The sequence below is a fragment of the Anthonomus grandis genome, chromosome 19 (assembly GCF_022605725.1).
Source record: "Anthonomus grandis grandis chromosome 19, icAntGran1.3, whole genome shotgun sequence".
Taxonomy (NCBI): domain Eukaryota; kingdom Metazoa; phylum Arthropoda; class Insecta; order Coleoptera; family Curculionidae; genus Anthonomus; species Anthonomus grandis.
In genome coordinates, this window is record NC_065564.1 from 1,474,263 (window position 1) to 1,490,423 (window position 16,161).

Sequence of the window (16,161 nt, forward strand, 5' to 3'; positions counted from 1 at the left end):
CTGAGGGTTTTTTTTGTAATTAAATTAGGAAGCCTTTTGAATGACATTTCCCGGAAATCTATGGGAAATTTTAATGTTTTTCTTATTTCAATAGATGCTCTATTTAAGCGTCTATCAGAAAGTGTTCTATGATTTTTTTCGAAAAATCAATAGGAAAAAAGTTATAGGCATTTTTTGGATATTCCCTCATTTTTGAGGGTGAAAATTTCAAAAAAATTAAAAAATTGACCAAATCAAAAAATTTTTTTTCAGCATCTACAGCTTGAAGAGCTTTTAAAAAAAGCCTAATGACATTTTCACGTCACGTGAATAATAAGGGTGCCACGAGGAAAATTAGGTTTTCACCCCCCTCCACTACCCCCCATAATTTTTTTTCAAAAATTTTCTTCATAATATTTAAAATTGGGGTCATCACTATGGATTAAAGCAAAAAAAACAAAAAAAAAATTTTCGAATTTTTTCCCCAAAATTGCCAGGGGTGGCCCCATGAAATTTCCATGGAAAAATGGATTTTATTTTTTTCTGAAAAATGGGGAGGTTTTTGGGGAAAATGTTTCAAACGAAAGTTGTCGGGAATAACCCAAGGAAGCTTTGAGTAAAAGAAAATAAATTATATCTATGATAGAATTTGAGAAAATGGCGAAAAACCTATATTTAAAAATATTGAATTTTCTGGAAACCTATGGGAAATTTTAATGTTTTTCTTATTTCAATATATTCTATTTTTAAGCCTCTATCAAAAAATGTTCTATGAATTTTTTTGAGAAATGAATAGGAAAGAAGTTATAAGCATTTTTTGGATTTTTTCAATTTTTTGAGGGTGAAAATTTCAAAAAATTAAAAAATTGACCAAATCAAAAAATTTTTTTTTCACCATTTACAGCTTGAAGAGCTTTTAAAAAAAGCCTAATGACATTTTCACGTCACACGAATAATAAGGGTGCCACGAGGAAAATTAGGTTTTAACCTCCCCCCACTACCCCCCCAAAATTTTTTTTCAAAAATTTTCTCCATAATATTTAAAATTGGGGTCATCACTATGGATTAAAGCAAAAAAAAACAAGGAAAAAATTTTCGAATTTTTTCCCCAAAATTGCCAGGGGCGGGCCCATGAAATTTCCTGGAAAAATACATTTTATTTTTTCATGAAAAATAGGGAGGTTTTTGGGGAAAATGTTTTAAATGAAAGTTGTCGGGAATAACTCAAAGAAGCTTTGAGTAAAAGAAAATTCACTCTATGTTTCATAGAACTTGAGAAAATGGCGGAAAACCTAAAATCAAAAAAATTCAATTATCTGGAAATCTATGGGAAATTTTAATGTTTTTTTTATTTCAATGGATGCTCTATTTAAGCGTCTATCAGAAAGTGTTCTATGATTTTTTTCGAAAAATCAATAGGAAAACAGTTATAGGCATTTTTTGGATATTCCCTCATTTTTGAGGGTGAAAATTTAAAAAAAATTAAAAAATTGTCCAAATCAAAAAATTTTTTTTTCAGCATCTACAGCTTGAAGAGCTTTTAAAAAAAGCCTAATGACATTTTCACGTCACACGAATAATAAGGGTGCCACGAGAAAAATTAGGTTTTAACCCCCCCCCCACTACCCCCCCCATAATTTTTTTTTAAAAATTTTCTGCATAATTTTTAAAATTGGGGTCATCACTATAGATTAAAGCAAAAAAAACGAGGAAAAAATTTTCGAATTTTTTTCCCAAAATTGCCAGGGGTGGGCCCATGAAATTTCCTGGAAAAATGAATTTTATTTTTTCCTGGAAAATAGGGAGGTTTTAGGGAAAAATGTTTTAAACAAAAGTCGTCGGGAATAACCCAAAGGAGCTTTGGATAAAAGAAAATTAATCCTATCTATGATAGAATTTGAGAAAATGGCGAAAAACCTATATTTAAAAATATTGAATTTTCTGGAAACCTATGGGAAATTTAAATGTTTTTCTTATTTCAATATATTCTATTTTTAAGCCTTTACCAAAAAGTGTTCTATGAATTTTTTTGAGAAATGAATAGGAAAGAAGTTATAAGCATTTTTTGGATTTTCTCAATTTTTTGAGGGTGAAAATTTCAAAAAAATTAAAAAATTGTCCGAATTAAAAAAAAATTTTTTCAGCATTTACAGCTTGAAGAGCTTTTAAAAAAAGCCTAATGACATTTTCACGTCACATAAATAATAAGGGTGCCACGAGGAAAATTAGATTTTCACCCCCCTCCACTACCCCCCCAAAATTTTTTTTCAAAAATTTTCTTCATAATATTTAAAATTGGCGTCGTCACTATGGATTAATGCAAAAAAAACGAGGAAAAAATTTTCGAATTTTTTCTCCAAAATTGCCAGGGGTGGACCCGTGAAATTTCCTGGAAAAATACATTTTATTTTTTCCTGAAAAATAGGGAGGTTTTTGGGGAAAATGTTTCAAACAAAAGTTGTCGGGAATAACCCAAGGAAGCTTTGAGTAAAAGAAAATTCACTCTATCTTTCATAGAACTTGAGAAAATCACAGAAAACTGAAAATCAAAAAAATTGGATTTTCTGGAAAACTATGGGAAATTTAAATGTTTTTTTTATTTCAATATATTCTATTTTAAAGCCTCTATCAAAAAGTGTTCTATAAATTTTTTTGAGAAATAAATAGGAAAAACGTTATAGGCATTTTTTGGATTTTCTCCCTTTTTGAAGGTGAAAATTTCAAAAAATTTAAAAAATTGTCCGAATTGAAAAATTCTTTGTTCAGCATTTACAGCTTGAAGAGCTTTTAAAAAAAGCCTAATGACATTTTCACGTCACGTGAATAATAAGGGTGCCACGAGGAAAATTAGGTTTTAACCCCCCTCCACTACCCCCCCCATAATTTTTTTTTTTTAATTTTCTCCATAATCTTTAAAATTGGGATCATTACTATGGATTAAAGCAAAAAAAACGAGGAAAAAATTTTCGAATTTTTTCCCCAAAATTGCCAGGGGTGGGCAACTGAAATTTCCTGGAAAAATTAATTTTATTTTTTTCTGAAAAATAGGGAGGTTTTTGAAGAAAATGTTTTAAACAAAAGTTATCGGGAATAACCCAAGGAAGCTTTGAGTAAAAGAAAATAAATCATATCTATGATAGAATTTGAGAAAATGGCGAAAAACCTATATTTAAAAATATTGAATTATCTGGAAATCTATGGGAAATTTGAATGTTTTTCTTATTTCAATATATTCTATTTTTAAGCCTCTATCAAAAAGTGTTCTATGAATTTTTTTGAGAAATAAATAGGAAAGAAGTTATAAGCATTTTTTGGATTTTCTCCCTTTTTGAGGGTGAAAATTTCAAACAAATTAAAAAAATGTCCGAATTGAAAACTTCTTTTTTCAGCATCTACAGCTTGAAGAGCTTTTAAAAAAAGCCCAATGACATTTTCACGTCACACGAATAATAAGGGTGCCACGAGGCAAATTAGGTTTTAACCTCCCCCCACTACCCCCCCATAATTTTTTTTCAAAAATTTTCTCCATAATATTTAAAATTGGGGCCATCACTATGGATTAAAGCAAAAAAAACGAGGAAAAAATTTTCGAATTTTTCCCCAAAATTGTCAGGGGTGGGCCCATGAAATTTCCTGGAAAAATGGATTTTATTTTTTTCTGAAAAATTGGAAGGTTTTTGGGGAAAATGTTTCAAACAAAAGTTGTCGGGAATAACGCAAGGAAGCTTTAAGTAAAAGAAAATTCACTCTATCTTTCATAGAACTTGAGAAAATGGCGGAAAACTTAAAATCAAAAAAATTGAATTTTCTGGAAATCTATGGGAAATTTGAATGTTTTTCTTATTTCAATATATTCTATTTTTAAGCCTCTATCAAAAAGTGTTCTATGAATTTTTTTGAGAAATGAATAGGAAAGAAGTTATAAACAGTTTTTGGTTTTTCTCAATTTTTTGAGGGTGAAAATTTTGAAAAATTTTAAAAATTGTCCGAATTGAAAAATTTTTTTTTCAGCATTTACAGCTTGAAGAGCTTTTAAAAAAAGCCTAATGACATTTTCACGTCACACGAATAATAAGGGTGCCACGAGGAAAATTAGGTTTTAACCACCCCCCACTACCCCCCCATAATTTTTTTTCAAAAATTTTCTTCATAATATTTAAAATTGGGGTCATCACTATGGATTAAAGCAAAAAAAAACAAGGAAAAAATTTTAGAATTTTTTCCCCAAAATTGCCAGGGGTGGACCCGTGAAATTTCCTGGAAAAATGAATTTTATTTTTTTCTGAAAAATTGGGAGGTTTTTGGGGAAAATGTTTCAAACAAAAGTTGTCGGGAATAACCCAAAGGGGCTTTGGATAAAAGAAAATTAATCCTATCTATGATAGAATTTGAGAAAATGGCAAAAAACCTATATTTAAAAATAGTCAATTTTCTGGAAATCTATGGGAAATTTGAATATTTTTCTTATTTCAATATATTCGATTTTTAAGCCTCCATCAAAAAGTGTTCTATGAATTTTTCTGAGAAATGAATAGGAAGGAAGTTATAAGCATTTTTTGGATTTTCTCCCTTTTTGAGGGTGAAAATTTCAAAAAAATTAAAAAATTGTCCGAATTGAAAAATTTTTTTTTCAGCATCTACAGCTTGAAGAGCTTTTAAAAAAAGCCTAATGACATTTTCACGTCACGTGAATAATAAGGGTGCCACGAGGAAAATTAGGTTTTAACCACCCCCCACTGCCCCCCCATAATTTTTTTTCAAAAATTTTTTGCATAATATTTAAAATTGGGGTCATCACTATGGATTAAAGCAAAAAAAGCGAGGAAAAAATTTTCGAATTTTTTCCCCAAAATTGCCAGGGGTGGGCCCATGAAATTTCCTGGAAAAATGAATTTTATTTTTTCCTGAAAAATTGGGAGGTTTTTGGGGAAAATGTTTTAAACAAAAGTTATCGGGAATAACCCAAGGAAGCTTCGAGTAAAAGAAAATAAATCATATCTATGATAGAATTTGAGAAAATGGCGAAAAACCTATATTTAAAAATATTGAATTATCTGGAAATCTATGGGAAATTTGAATATTTTTCTTATTTCAATATATTCGATTTTTAAGCCTCCATCAAAAAGTGTTCTATGAATTTTTCTGAGAAATGAATAGGAAGGAAGTTATAAGCATTTTTTGGATTTTCTCCCTTTTTGAGGGTGAAAATTTCAAAAAAATTAAAAAATTGTCCGAATTGAAAAATTTTTTTTTCAGCATCTACAGCTTGAAGAGCTTTTAAAAAAAGCCTAATGACATTTTCACGTCACGTGAATAATAAGGGTGCCACGAGGAAAATTAGGTTTTAACCACCCCCCACTGCCCCCCCATAATTTTTTTTCAAAAATTTTTTGCATAATATTTAAAATTGGGGTCATCACTATGGATTAAAGCAAAAAAAGCGAGGAAAAAATTTTCGAATTTTTTCCCCAAAATTGCCAGGGGTGGGCCCATGAAATTTCCTGGAAAAATGAATTTTATTTTTTCCTGAAAAATTGGGAGGTTTTTGGGGAAAATGTTTTAAACAAAAGTTATCGGGAATAACCCAAGGAAGCTTCGAGTAAAAGAAAATAAATCATATCTATGATAGAATTTGAGAAAATGGCGAAAAACCTATATTTAAAAATATTGAATTATCTGGAAATCTATGGAAAATTTGAATGTTTTTCTTATTTCAATATATTCTATTTATAAGCCTCTATCAAAAAGTGTTCTATGAATTTTTCTGAGAAATGAATACATCACTATGTATTTAAGCAAAAAAAACGAGGAAAAAATTTCGAATTTTTTCTCCAAAATTGCCAGGGGTGGGCCCATGAAATTTCCTGGAAAAATGGATTTTATTTTTTTCTGAAAAATAGGAAGGTTTTTGGGGAAAATGTTTTAAATGAAAGTTGTCGAGAATAACCCAAGGAAGCTTTGAGTAAAAGAAAATTCACTCTATCTTTCATAGAACTTGAGAAAATGGCGGAAAACTTAAAATCAAAAAAATTGGATTTTCTGGAAATCTATCGGAAATTTTAATGTTTTTCTTATTTCAATATATTCTATTTTTAAGCCTCTATCAAAAAGTGTTTTATGATTTTTTTATAAAAAACCAATAGGAAAGAAGTTATAGAAATTTTTTGGATTTCGAGGGTCAAAATTTCAAAAAAATAAAAAAATTGACCAAATCAAAAATTTCTTTTTTCAGCATCTACAGCTTAAAGAGTTTAAAAAAAAAGTCTTATTAAACTTTTATACTACATAAACATTAAGGGATCTACAGTCAAAAAAAGACCTCGATAAACACCAAAATCACTTTATTTAAACACTAAAACTAACCGAATAATACTAACACTTATATACAGTTTTCCTGCAAAATCTAATTAATTGTCCTTCTTCATTCTGGTGCTGGTCATGCGGTAAATGATGGAATCCCTGCCAGGATCCATGTTAGCAGTAGCGTAGCAGATGGCCAATAAAGCAAAAAACATAACCACAGAAAACCACAAGATGATATTAAAAATGGCCGGATACTCTTTGGTGTATGTGGAGGCCAAATTGTACTTCGATTTATTCGACTCTTTCTCCTCCGACTCTTCGGTGGCCATCAAGTTCCTCCTTTGCCTCGTGTGACTGGCATCGCTAGTCATCACGCTCACAAACACGCGATTGTCATAACGTTTCACGAAAGCATCGGTGAGGAGCGAGATGACGTTCTCGAGCAACTGTCTCGCCTCTTTTGTTTCTGAGGAGTTGGCCCCGTGGAGGTCGGACAGGGGGTGCAAAGAGGCCACCCTGAACCAGAAAACGTCCGGGACGGAGTCCTCTTTGGCTACCCCCTCCCCGATTCTTTTTGCAACATTGGTCAAGAGGGCCATGTCCCTCAAAAATGCCCTGTCCTCCTCTATGTCCAGTTTCAACTGTTTATGCTTGACCTCCTCAGGAGACTCTTTATTGTCGATACCATCAAAGACATAATACTTTTTAACATCCTCCAGGCCGTTGGCCAGATCTACTCGCACCAACGTGGGTCCCTCATCGGGGAATCTCTCCACGATCCTTTTGGCCAAAGACTTAAACACTTGACCCTCGTCCACGTTGGTTATCAGGGGATAGTGGTGACCCTTGGTCTGACCCGCGTCCCTCACCCCATCTACGGCGATGGTGACAACCGCCTCGGGAATGTTAAAGGGGTTATCAATGTAGAAGCCCCGCCAGTTGGAGAAGTGCTCGGTGGAAAACCCGAGGGCGGCGGTGAACACCTCGGGCAGGGCGGTTTCCTTTATGGCCTCGTGCCCCCGGAAAATTATGCTGCCCGGATGATGGACCACGGAAAACTCCCCTGCGCCCCACGCTGTTTGTGAAAAACAAGGAAATGCACATAAGCGACAAAAAGGTCGTAAGAAGGGACTTACCGGAAGCGATTCCGCATAAAACCAACAGAGATTTCAACATTTTAAGGAACTTAAAGGGGTTTTTCCAATTGGAGTCGACGACCAACCTAAGGAATCACAAGACAATATTGACGACCCCCCTCCGCCTGTCAAAATCACATGATAATATTGACGTCACCATAGCGACAGAACCACGAGAGCGATCTGTCGGCAACTGGAGGAACTTAGCAGCACATAGGGTCGATTTAAAGGGCCGTAAAAAGGGTTTTTAGATTGTTTTTTAGTTGGTTTGTTATTACCGGGGGATAAGAGAAGTCTATAGCTCTATTAACAGGGATTTTTATGCAAATTAATTAACTATTTCTATGATTTATGAGGGATTGAAATTGAGGTTTGAACAAATGGTGAAGGCGCCATACCCAAGTTTGTTTTTTACTAATAAAATGGGTTTAAAGTCAAAGTTTGGCTGCTTTATCATTAGTAGTCGATACAGAGAAGCTTTGGCTACATTACTACCAATTTTCATTAAAATATATTAGCATTTTCTATATTTTATAAGAGGTTGAAAGAAGCTTTAAAAAAATGGCTAAGGCGTCATATTCAAGTTTGTTTTTCCCTAATTAAATCAGTTTAAAGTTGAAATTTGATTGAATTGTCACTAGTAATCGATATAGAAGAGCTTGGGCTCCATTACTGCCAATTTCCATTAAAAAATATTAATTTTTTCTATGTTTTATAAGGCCTTGAAAATTAGCTATAAAAAAATGACGAAGGCTCTAGACCCAAGTTTGTTTTACACTAATAAAATGACTTTAAAGTCAGAGTTTGGCCAAATTGTTTATAGTAGTCGATACAGGAGAGCTTAGGCTCCATTACTACCAATTTCCATTAAATTATATTAATTAGAACCGAAGTTATAGGCTGTTAAACATTTGCTGTAAAGAAACGGAACAGGGGCGCATTTTGCACTAATAAAATTACTTTAGAGTTAAAGTTTGGCCGAATTATCAATAGTAGTCGATATAGGAGAGCTTGGGCTCCATTACTGCCAATTTCCATTAAAAAATATGAATTATTTCTATGCTTTATAAGGGTTTGAAATTGAGGTTTGAAAAAATGGTGAAGGCGCCATACCCAAGTTTGTTTTTTACTAATAAAATGGGTTTAAAGTCAAAGTTTGGCTGGTTTATCATTAGTAGTCGATACAGAGTAGCTTTGGCTACATTACTACCAATTTTCATTAAAATATATTAGCATTTTCTATATTTTATAAGAGGTTGAAAGAAGCTTTAAAAAAATGGCTAAGGCGTCATATTCAAGTTTGTTTTTCCCTAATTAAATGAGTTTAAAGTTGAAATTTGGTTGAATTGTCACTAGTAATCGATATAGAAGAGCTTGGGCTCCATTACTGCCAATTTCCATTAAAAAATATGAATTATTTCTATGCTTTATAAATGATTGAAAATTAGCTATGAAAAAATGACGAAGGCTCTAGACCCATGATTGTTTTACACTAATAAAATGACTTTAAAGTCAGAGTTTGGCCAAATTGTCTATAGTAGTCGATACAGGAGAGCTTAGGCTCCATTACTGCCAATTTCCATTAAATTATATTAATTAGAACCGAAGTTATAGGCTGTTAAACATTTGCTGTAAAGAAATGGTGAAGGCACCATAGTGCATCGTTGCACAGTTGAAAAATGACTTTAAAGTTTAAATTTTCTCTATTTTAAGCATCCTAGGAGATAGAGGGAGGTTTCTAGCTCAATAATAATGCATATAAGCCCCTATAAAAGCAGTAGTTTTTCCTGCTGAAAAACCTAACCTAACTATTTCATGACTTGACAGAAAACAGATGCCTTGACATTGACACGTAAATAACCCAACAATCGATTGTTTTCCATTAATCAGTTTGCAGGCAGGGATTTTTACGACTTTCCCACGGGGTTTTCCCTTTACACGATTACACACGATGAAATTCAAATATCTGCTACTGGTGGTGACCCTAGTGGGGCTCCTGCAGGGCTGTTTCGCCCCCCCAGTGTCCCCCAACAAGAAAGAGGAGGCGCCCGATTCGGAAGTGACGGGGCTAGAGGACTACATGGAGTACCATCGGTACCTCAAAGAGGTGGTGAACGCCCTGGAATCGGATCCGGAGTTCAGGCAGAAGCTGGAGAAAGCAGACGAGAGCGAGATCAAAAGTGGCAAAATCGCCGACGAGTTACAGTTCGTGTCGCACTTTGTACGCACCAAACTGGACGAAATCAAGCGACTCGAACTGCAACGACTCAAGGAACTAACGGAGAAGAAACGACAGTTGGAGAACGGCATCGACGATGCGGAGGATCCGGTGCACCACCATCTGGACCAGTCGAACCCCCACACGTTCGAAATCGAGGATTTAAAAAAGCTGATTGCCAAGACCACCCACGATCTGGAGGTGGCCGATAAGGCCCGGAAAGAAGAGTTCAAACGGTACGAGATGGAGAAGGAGTACCAGAAAATGGAGAAACTGAACCACACCGACGGACAAGCGGAACGGGAGGCCCTGGAAAAGCAGTTCAAGGAGCAAGAGGAGAAGCATAAGAAGCACGAGAAACTGCACGAGCCCGGTCACAAGGCCCAACTGGAGGAAGTGTGGGAGGAGCAGGACCAAATGCAACAGGACTTTGACCCCAAGACGTTCTTCCTGCTGCACGACCTGGACGGCAACGGCCTCTGGGACCAGGACGAAGTCAAAACCCTTTTTATCCGGGAACTGGACAAAGTGTATCAGCAGGGGGTCCCCGAGGACGACATGCGAGAGAGAATAGAGGAAATGGAACGGATGAGGGAGAGAATGTTCGCGGAAATGGACACGAACAGGGACGGATTCATCGATTTCCAGGAGTTTTTCCAGCAGACCAACTCCAACGACTTCAAGCAGGACCACGGATGGCAAACGTTGGACGAACAAACCAAACCCTATAGTCCCGAGGAATTGGAGGAGTACATCAGGAGGGCGCATGCCGACAACAACCAGGTGCCCCAGCAGAGGCAGTTCCAGGCGGGGCAGGTGCCCCAAATGGCCCCGCAGCAGTTGGATCTCAATGTGAACGAGGTGCAGCCTCAGTACCGACATGTTCCAGTGACAAATTAGTGTAGTGATTAATATATAAGACTGATTTCTCGAGAACAGTTTATAGTGAATAATTATATTGAAATTGAATGCCCCATAAGGTGGGGGCCTGCGGCATTTAATAAAGTTTTGTTTATATTTATTTATTTATTTGTTTTTATATGGGGCTTGCACCTTCATATAGGAATAGTCCTGAAGATGGATTTGGGGGTTAAAACGTCATTCTGGATCAAATATTTGGGTAGTTACAGCAGTTTCAGTCAAAGCATTTTTAAAAATTTTTTTTTGTACAAATTTTCACTTCTCTTGAGAATATTTTCATGAAATAATGGGAATATTCTTAAAAGAATTCTAGTCAAAGAAAGTGGGTTTCTTGCCCAATATTTTCATATACGAACATTTTTTGTACCTCAAAAACTCTCTGAGTTAGAGGCACTTTTGTCCAGCAAGGTCCAAAAGCCACCAAATTTCACCAATCAAGGTTTTTCTGTTTTATGAGACGTTTTTGAGCATAACTTGGAAACCACTTCAAATATTTTAATAATTTTTTTACTTTTATATAAAGAGAGTCCTGAGGATGGATTTGAGGGTAAAAACGTCATTCTGGGTCAAAGATTTGGATAGTTATAGCTGTTTTAGTCCAGGCATTTTTTTTACAAATTCTTACTATTCTTGAGAATATTTTCATGAAATAATAAGAATATTTTTAAAAGAATCATAGTCTAAGAAAGTGCGTTTCTTGCCCAATATTTTCATATACGAACGATTCCTGTACCTCAAAAATTTCCTGAGTTTTTTAAATATGTTACGTTGATAAATAAATTAAATTAAATAATAAATCACTTCAATGCAAATGTATGTATATTACGTCAAAATAAATAAAATGACTGACTAACCTTTTAACTGCATTTTCTCGTCTTTTTCTTATGTCCTACAATGGGGCCGGTCGAAGTCCAGGGGGGCCCTCCATATCTATAGAAAACCAAAAATAAATACTAACGCGCCAGCGAACCCACCCGATCTAACACGTTTTAACAAAAAAAAAATCAATAAAAAATCGATTATTTAAGGCGGCCATTTTCTAGTTAGTTACACGACGTCATCCACGGCCGACGGCCATTTTGTCGCCGAAAACAAAGAACGCGAACCCGATCGCGGAAGGACCAAAATTTCACCTCGCGATTTTTTATAGAAAAAACCGGTGCACAGCCGTGAAAATTACACCAAAATGAAGGGCGCGCTTTAGAGAACACTTTTCGCGTATTTTTTTTTAATAATTCGCACTTTTCCCGATTTCCCGGACGATTTTCCGGGAGTGAACCCGTACTGTTGCTAAGGGACGCCTGGTTCTAGAACAATCGCAACCAGAAAAAAGCCTCCTAGATGGTCTTACCGGAAGTGCAAAACGGTCGCGAGATTCAAAAAAAAGGGTTGCGAGATTAACGGTCCATGCGCAATGGGGCTCCTGGAACAATGGCGATTTCCTGGGGCATTCGCCATTTTTTTTAACTTCTTTTATTTGCTCGTAAATTAATAAAAATGCATCTATTTTCATGAAAATTAGGTTTATTCTGTAAGGATTGATTCAAAAAACCCGTACGCCCGCCCAGTTTAACGTTTTTCGGTGAAAAATCGATTTAAATCGTTAAATGACGGCCACCATTTTCTCGTTTATCGAGGTCATTAACTGCGGACATTTTGTCGCAGGGTAATATGAAAAAGGAATTTTCCATAGAAATAATGGACGTACACCATAGAAAATTGCATGAGAATGAAGCTTTCGATTAATAAAACACTTTTCAAACATCTTTTTTAATGTAAAAGCACAAATTTGACTACTAAAAAATTGCAAAACTTACCACTTGATTTTTCCATAGAAAAAACAAACCCCCACTATTGAAAATTACACCAAAACGAAGCACGCTGCTTATAGAACACTTTTCAAACACTTTTCACTAGTAATCCCGACTTTTCCCCATTTTCCGGGACGTTTTTACAGGAGCGAACCCACTTGTACCGGGTTCTAAAAGGCATTATGGGTAAAATCGCGCCGGAAATCAAAAAACGGACCCGAGATTCACAACGGTACATGCGCAATGGCCTTAACAGACCGTGGCGCCAACTAGCGCCTTACGCCCGAACCTAAACAATAATAAAAAAAAGTGAGGTTACGCGTCAAAAGTCAAAGTCAAAATCATCTGATTTCCATCTAAAAAATAAACTTTTTGAGGCTCGTTTTGGACTCTGAGGGGCCATGGATAAGCTCACCCTGATATCGGGCACCCTATTCCTAACCGCGGACATTTTCGCGATAGTCAGCCTGGCCAGACCGGACTGGATCGTAACGGATGTGGGAGGTAGGCCCCTCGGTTGATTACGCACCACGAAAACACCTTTTACAGTTGTTTTCTTACCCAGGGGAGACCAGGATGGGACTGATGTGGACCTGCATGACCCTCTACAATCGCCCCCAGGTGTGTTTCACGCCAGACTTGCAGCCCGAGTGGCTGTTGGCCCTCGTCTGTATCTTTGTCGGCTGCATTTGCATCACCACGACCATCATCCTGTTGGCTTCGTCCCATTGGGACCGAAACGTCGTGCCTTATGCCCGTTGGGTGGGGTTCACTGCCAGTAAATACGAGTTTTATTTATTTAATAACTACTTATAATACTTAATCATATATATGAATTATAACGGGATTAAGAGAGTTGTTGTTGTTTTAGTGGTGCTGTTCTGTTTGGCCGCCGTGATATTCCCCATGGGGTTCCACGTGGACGAGATCGGGGGACAACCGTATCAGCTCCCCAACAGCCACCAGGTGGGGATTTCTTATATTCTGTTCGTCGGGGCTCTTTGGATTACGGTTATATCTGAATTGTTTGCGGGCAAAGTGTGTTTGCCCCATTTTTAATCAATAAAAACTATTTAAGTGTAAAAATGTGTCTTATTTTTGTGTGTATGATCATTAGATTCTTCAAGAAGTGCTTGGGTAAGTATAGGTTTTCGTTATTGGTGCCTCGACCATTTCTTCACAAGTTCAACCCTCAGTAACTTTTTTACTAATCGGTTGATTATCACGAAAATAGGTAGTAAGGGAGTCTACAGCTTCTTCTAGGCCCTATTAGAAGCAATTAATTAAACCTTAACTCTAAGACTATTTAAAGAGTAACAGAGAGAGACAGAATTTTGGATGTGTATTTCTTCGGTCAAAATGTTCAACCCCTTGTAACTTCTTTCCTAATCAATCAATTTTAATGAAAATTGGTCGAAATAAAGCGTGAATCTTTTCCTATTTCCCACTGGAAACAATCTTACCAAACATTAAGTTTAAGGTCAATAAAAAAGGTAAAAAACTAAGTGGTATGTGGCGCCTTCGCCATTTCTTCAAACCCAATTTTCAACCTCTAATAACTTTCTTGCTAATCAACTGATTTTCATGAAAATTGATCATAATGAAGCCCAAACATTTCACTTTCACCCACTAGTAACAATTTTGCCGTAGTTTGACTTTAAAGCCCTTTTCACTGTGTAAAACCAACTTGGGTGCGGCGCCTTCACCATTTCTTAGTAACCAATGTTCAACCCCTAATAACTTTTTTGCTAATCAACTGATTTTCATGAAAATTAACCATAATGAAGCCCAAGCCTTTCACTCTCACCCACTACTAACAATTTTGCCATAGTTTAAATTTAAAGCCCTTTTCATTGTGTAAAACCAACGTGGGGGCGGCGCCTTCACCATTTCTTCATAATCAATTTTCAATTCAGTCAATTTACAATAATTTCATTAATAATCAATTGAGGTTTATAAAAATGGGTAGTGATAGAGGCTAAGCCTTTTTCTATCGCCTACTAGAAATAATTCAAAGGATATTCAACTCTAAGACCATTAAAAGAATGAGAAAGAAATTTGTGTCTATATTTCTTTGGTTCAACTTTGACCCCTTATAAATTATTTCCTAATCAATCGATTTTCTTGAAAATTACAAGTAACGGAGCCTGAAGCTTCTTCTCTCGCCTACTAGAAACAATTCAGTCAAACTTTAACTCTAAGATCAATAAAAAAGTAAGAAACACACTTGCAGTATGTGCCTTTACCATTTATTCATGGTCAGTTTTCAACCCTTAATAACTTTCTTACTAATCAATTGATTTTCATGAAAATTGGTACTAATGGAATCTTAAGTACCTCCTATCACCTACTAACAATAATTTAATCAAACTTAAACTTTAAGACGAATAAAAGAGTAAGATAGAAATTTGGGTCTCTGTTTCTTCAGTCCAAACTATCACCTCTTATAATTTCTTTCCTAATCAACGGATTTTCATGAAAATTGATCGAAATAAAGCCTGAATCTTTTCCTACTTCCCACTGGAAACAATCTAATTAAACCTTAAGTTAAAGGTCAATAAAAAAGGTAAAAAACTAAGTTGGATGTGGCGCCTTCGCCATTTCTTCAAACCCAATTTTCAACCTTTAATAATTTTTTTCCTAACCAACAGATTTTCATGAAAATTGACTATAATGAAGCCCAAACATTTCACTTTCACCCACTAGTAACAATTTTGCTGTAGTTTAACTTTAAAGCCCTTTTCACTGCATAAAACTAATGTGGGTGCGACACCTCCACCATTTCTTAGTAACCAATGTTCAACCTCTAATAACTTTCTTGCTAATCAACTGATTTTCATGAAAATTGGTCATAATGAAGCCCAAACATTTCACTCTCACCCCCTATAAACAATTTTGCCATAGTTTAACTTTAAAGCCCTTTTCACTGTGTAAAACCAAAGTGGGGGCGACGCCTTCACCATTTCTTAAAAATCAATTTTAATCAAGAAAATCCACTTTAAACTAAAAGTATTTATTATATGGCTCGTATAACAATTAGTTCCTTCGAGGGGCCGCCTTTAAGGCCTGTTTCTTCTTCAGTTTCCGCTCTTCGGCCTCTTTTAAGGCCCGTCTGACGTACTGGAGACGTTTCTGGAAAACCGTTTTCCAACAGGAGTCTATCGCCCACAGGTTCTCGTCCTTCGAGGGACTCCTGCCGAACTTCTTAACGAACATCAAGCGCCACACCTCCTCCCGGTTACAAAGCTGAAACAAAAGGGGCAACCTTAGGCCCGATTCGCCCTAAAAACCCTCTAATTTCACCTCGTAGAAGATCTTACTGCAACGCATCAGCTTTAAAAGATCCTCCAGCCGTAGGAAACTTAGCAGGTGGAAAAAGGGGCGCCAGGGCAGATTCTCCAACTTTTTCTCGCCCCTGCTGAGCCCCATCGCGTAGTGCCACACCCCCTCGCCGAACACCACCCTCACCTCTTCCTGGTAGGGTTTGTAGTGCTGGAAATCGACCAGGGGGCACAGTTTCTGCTTGGGGCTCGCGTGCGGTCCGTAGCTCACCCTCCAAATGTTCAAAATCAGCTGCAAAAGACAGTTGAAGGTGCAAACGAGCCGAAGGGGGAAGGAGTAGAGTGTAGACTCACGCAAGAATCGGTGATGGTGAGCCCGTAATAGTCCCGGCAGGGAGCGCAGGCTCTCGCGTACAACTGCAGCCCGTTTTCCGACTTTTTTACGACTTTCATTGTTTCTCGTGTGACTGTGACAGTCTTAGGGGGGCGTTAAGGGATAAATAAAACACCTG

General features: G+C 36.4%; 4 protein-coding genes across 4 annotated transcripts; 2 read left to right on the top strand and 2 right to left on the bottom strand.

Moving 5' to 3' along the window:
- Positions 1-6,303: 6,303 nt before the first annotated feature.
- On the bottom strand, positions 6,304-7,567 carry LOC126747699 (ATPase H(+)-transporting accessory protein 2). The gene is made up of 2 exons (XM_050456499.1): positions 7,419-7,567; positions 6,304-7,357 (listed from the first exon to the last, which is right to left on the bottom strand). Exons 1-2 carry the CDS (start codon positions 7,456-7,458, stop codon positions 6,387-6,389), a joined length of 1,011 nt encoding a protein of 336 aa, XP_050312456.1. The 5' UTR covers positions 7,459-7,567; the 3' UTR covers positions 6,304-6,386.
- Positions 7,568-9,270: 1,703 nt separating this feature from the next.
- LOC126747697 (nucleobindin-1) lies at positions 9,271-10,661 on the top strand. The gene has a single exon (XM_050456497.1). The coding sequence runs from the start codon at positions 9,370-9,372 to the stop codon at positions 10,534-10,536; it is 1,167 nt and encodes a 388-aa protein (XP_050312454.1). The 5' UTR covers positions 9,271-9,369; the 3' UTR covers positions 10,537-10,661.
- Positions 10,662-12,679: 2,018 nt separating this feature from the next.
- Positions 12,680-13,454, top strand: LOC126747411 (uncharacterized protein C16orf52 homolog A). The gene is made up of 3 exons (XM_050455991.1): positions 12,680-12,872; positions 12,934-13,146; positions 13,240-13,454. Exons 1-3 carry the CDS (start codon positions 12,770-12,772, stop codon positions 13,425-13,427), a joined length of 504 nt encoding a protein of 167 aa, XP_050311948.1. The 5' UTR covers positions 12,680-12,769; the 3' UTR covers positions 13,428-13,454.
- Positions 13,455-15,365: 1,911 nt separating this feature from the next.
- LOC126747620 (uncharacterized) lies at positions 15,366-16,159 on the bottom strand. Its single transcript, XM_050456360.1, has 3 exons — positions 16,004-16,159; positions 15,672-15,941; positions 15,366-15,614 (listed from the first exon to the last, which is right to left on the bottom strand). The coding sequence occupies exons 1-3, from the start codon at positions 16,100-16,102 to the stop codon at positions 15,405-15,407; spliced, it is 579 nt and encodes a 192-aa protein (XP_050312317.1). The 5' UTR covers positions 16,103-16,159; the 3' UTR covers positions 15,366-15,404.
- Between the last annotated feature and the right edge of the window lie 2 nt (positions 16,160-16,161).

Bases quoted from the DNA above. Each gene is read 5' to 3' on its own strand.
- LOC126747699 (XM_050456499.1), bottom strand. From the start codon at position 7,458: ATGTTGAAATCTCTGTTGGTTTTATGCGGAATCGCTTCCG. The intron at 7,358-7,418 runs GTAAGTCCCTTC...TTTCACAAACAG, and splicing joins TTTATGCGGAATCGCTTCCG to CGTGGGGCGCAGGGGAGTTT.
- LOC126747620 (XM_050456360.1), bottom strand. From the start codon at position 16,102: ATGAAAGTCGTAAAAAAGTCGGAAAACGGGCTGCAGTTGTACGCGAGA. The intron at 15,942-16,003 runs GTGAGTCTACAC...TGTCTTTTGCAG, and splicing joins TCACCATCACCGATTCTTGC to CTGATTTTGAACATTTGGAG. The intron at 15,615-15,671 runs GTGAAATTAGAG...CTTTTGTTTCAG, and splicing joins GCAGTAAGATCTTCTACGAG to CTTTGTAACCGGGAGGAGGT.
- LOC126747411 (XM_050455991.1), top strand. From the start codon at position 12,770: ATGGATAAGCTCACCCTGATATCGGGCACCCTATTCCTAACCGCGGAC. The intron at 12,873-12,933 runs GTAGGCCCCTCG...TTTCTTACCCAG, and splicing joins GATCGTAACGGATGTGGGAG to GGGAGACCAGGATGGGACTG. The intron at 13,147-13,239 runs GTAAATACGAGT...TTGTTGTTTTAG, and splicing joins TTGGGTGGGGTTCACTGCCA to TGGTGCTGTTCTGTTTGGCC.
- LOC126747697 (XM_050456497.1), top strand. From the start codon at position 9,370: ATGAAATTCAAATATCTGCTACTGGTGGTGACCCTAGTGGGGCTCCTG.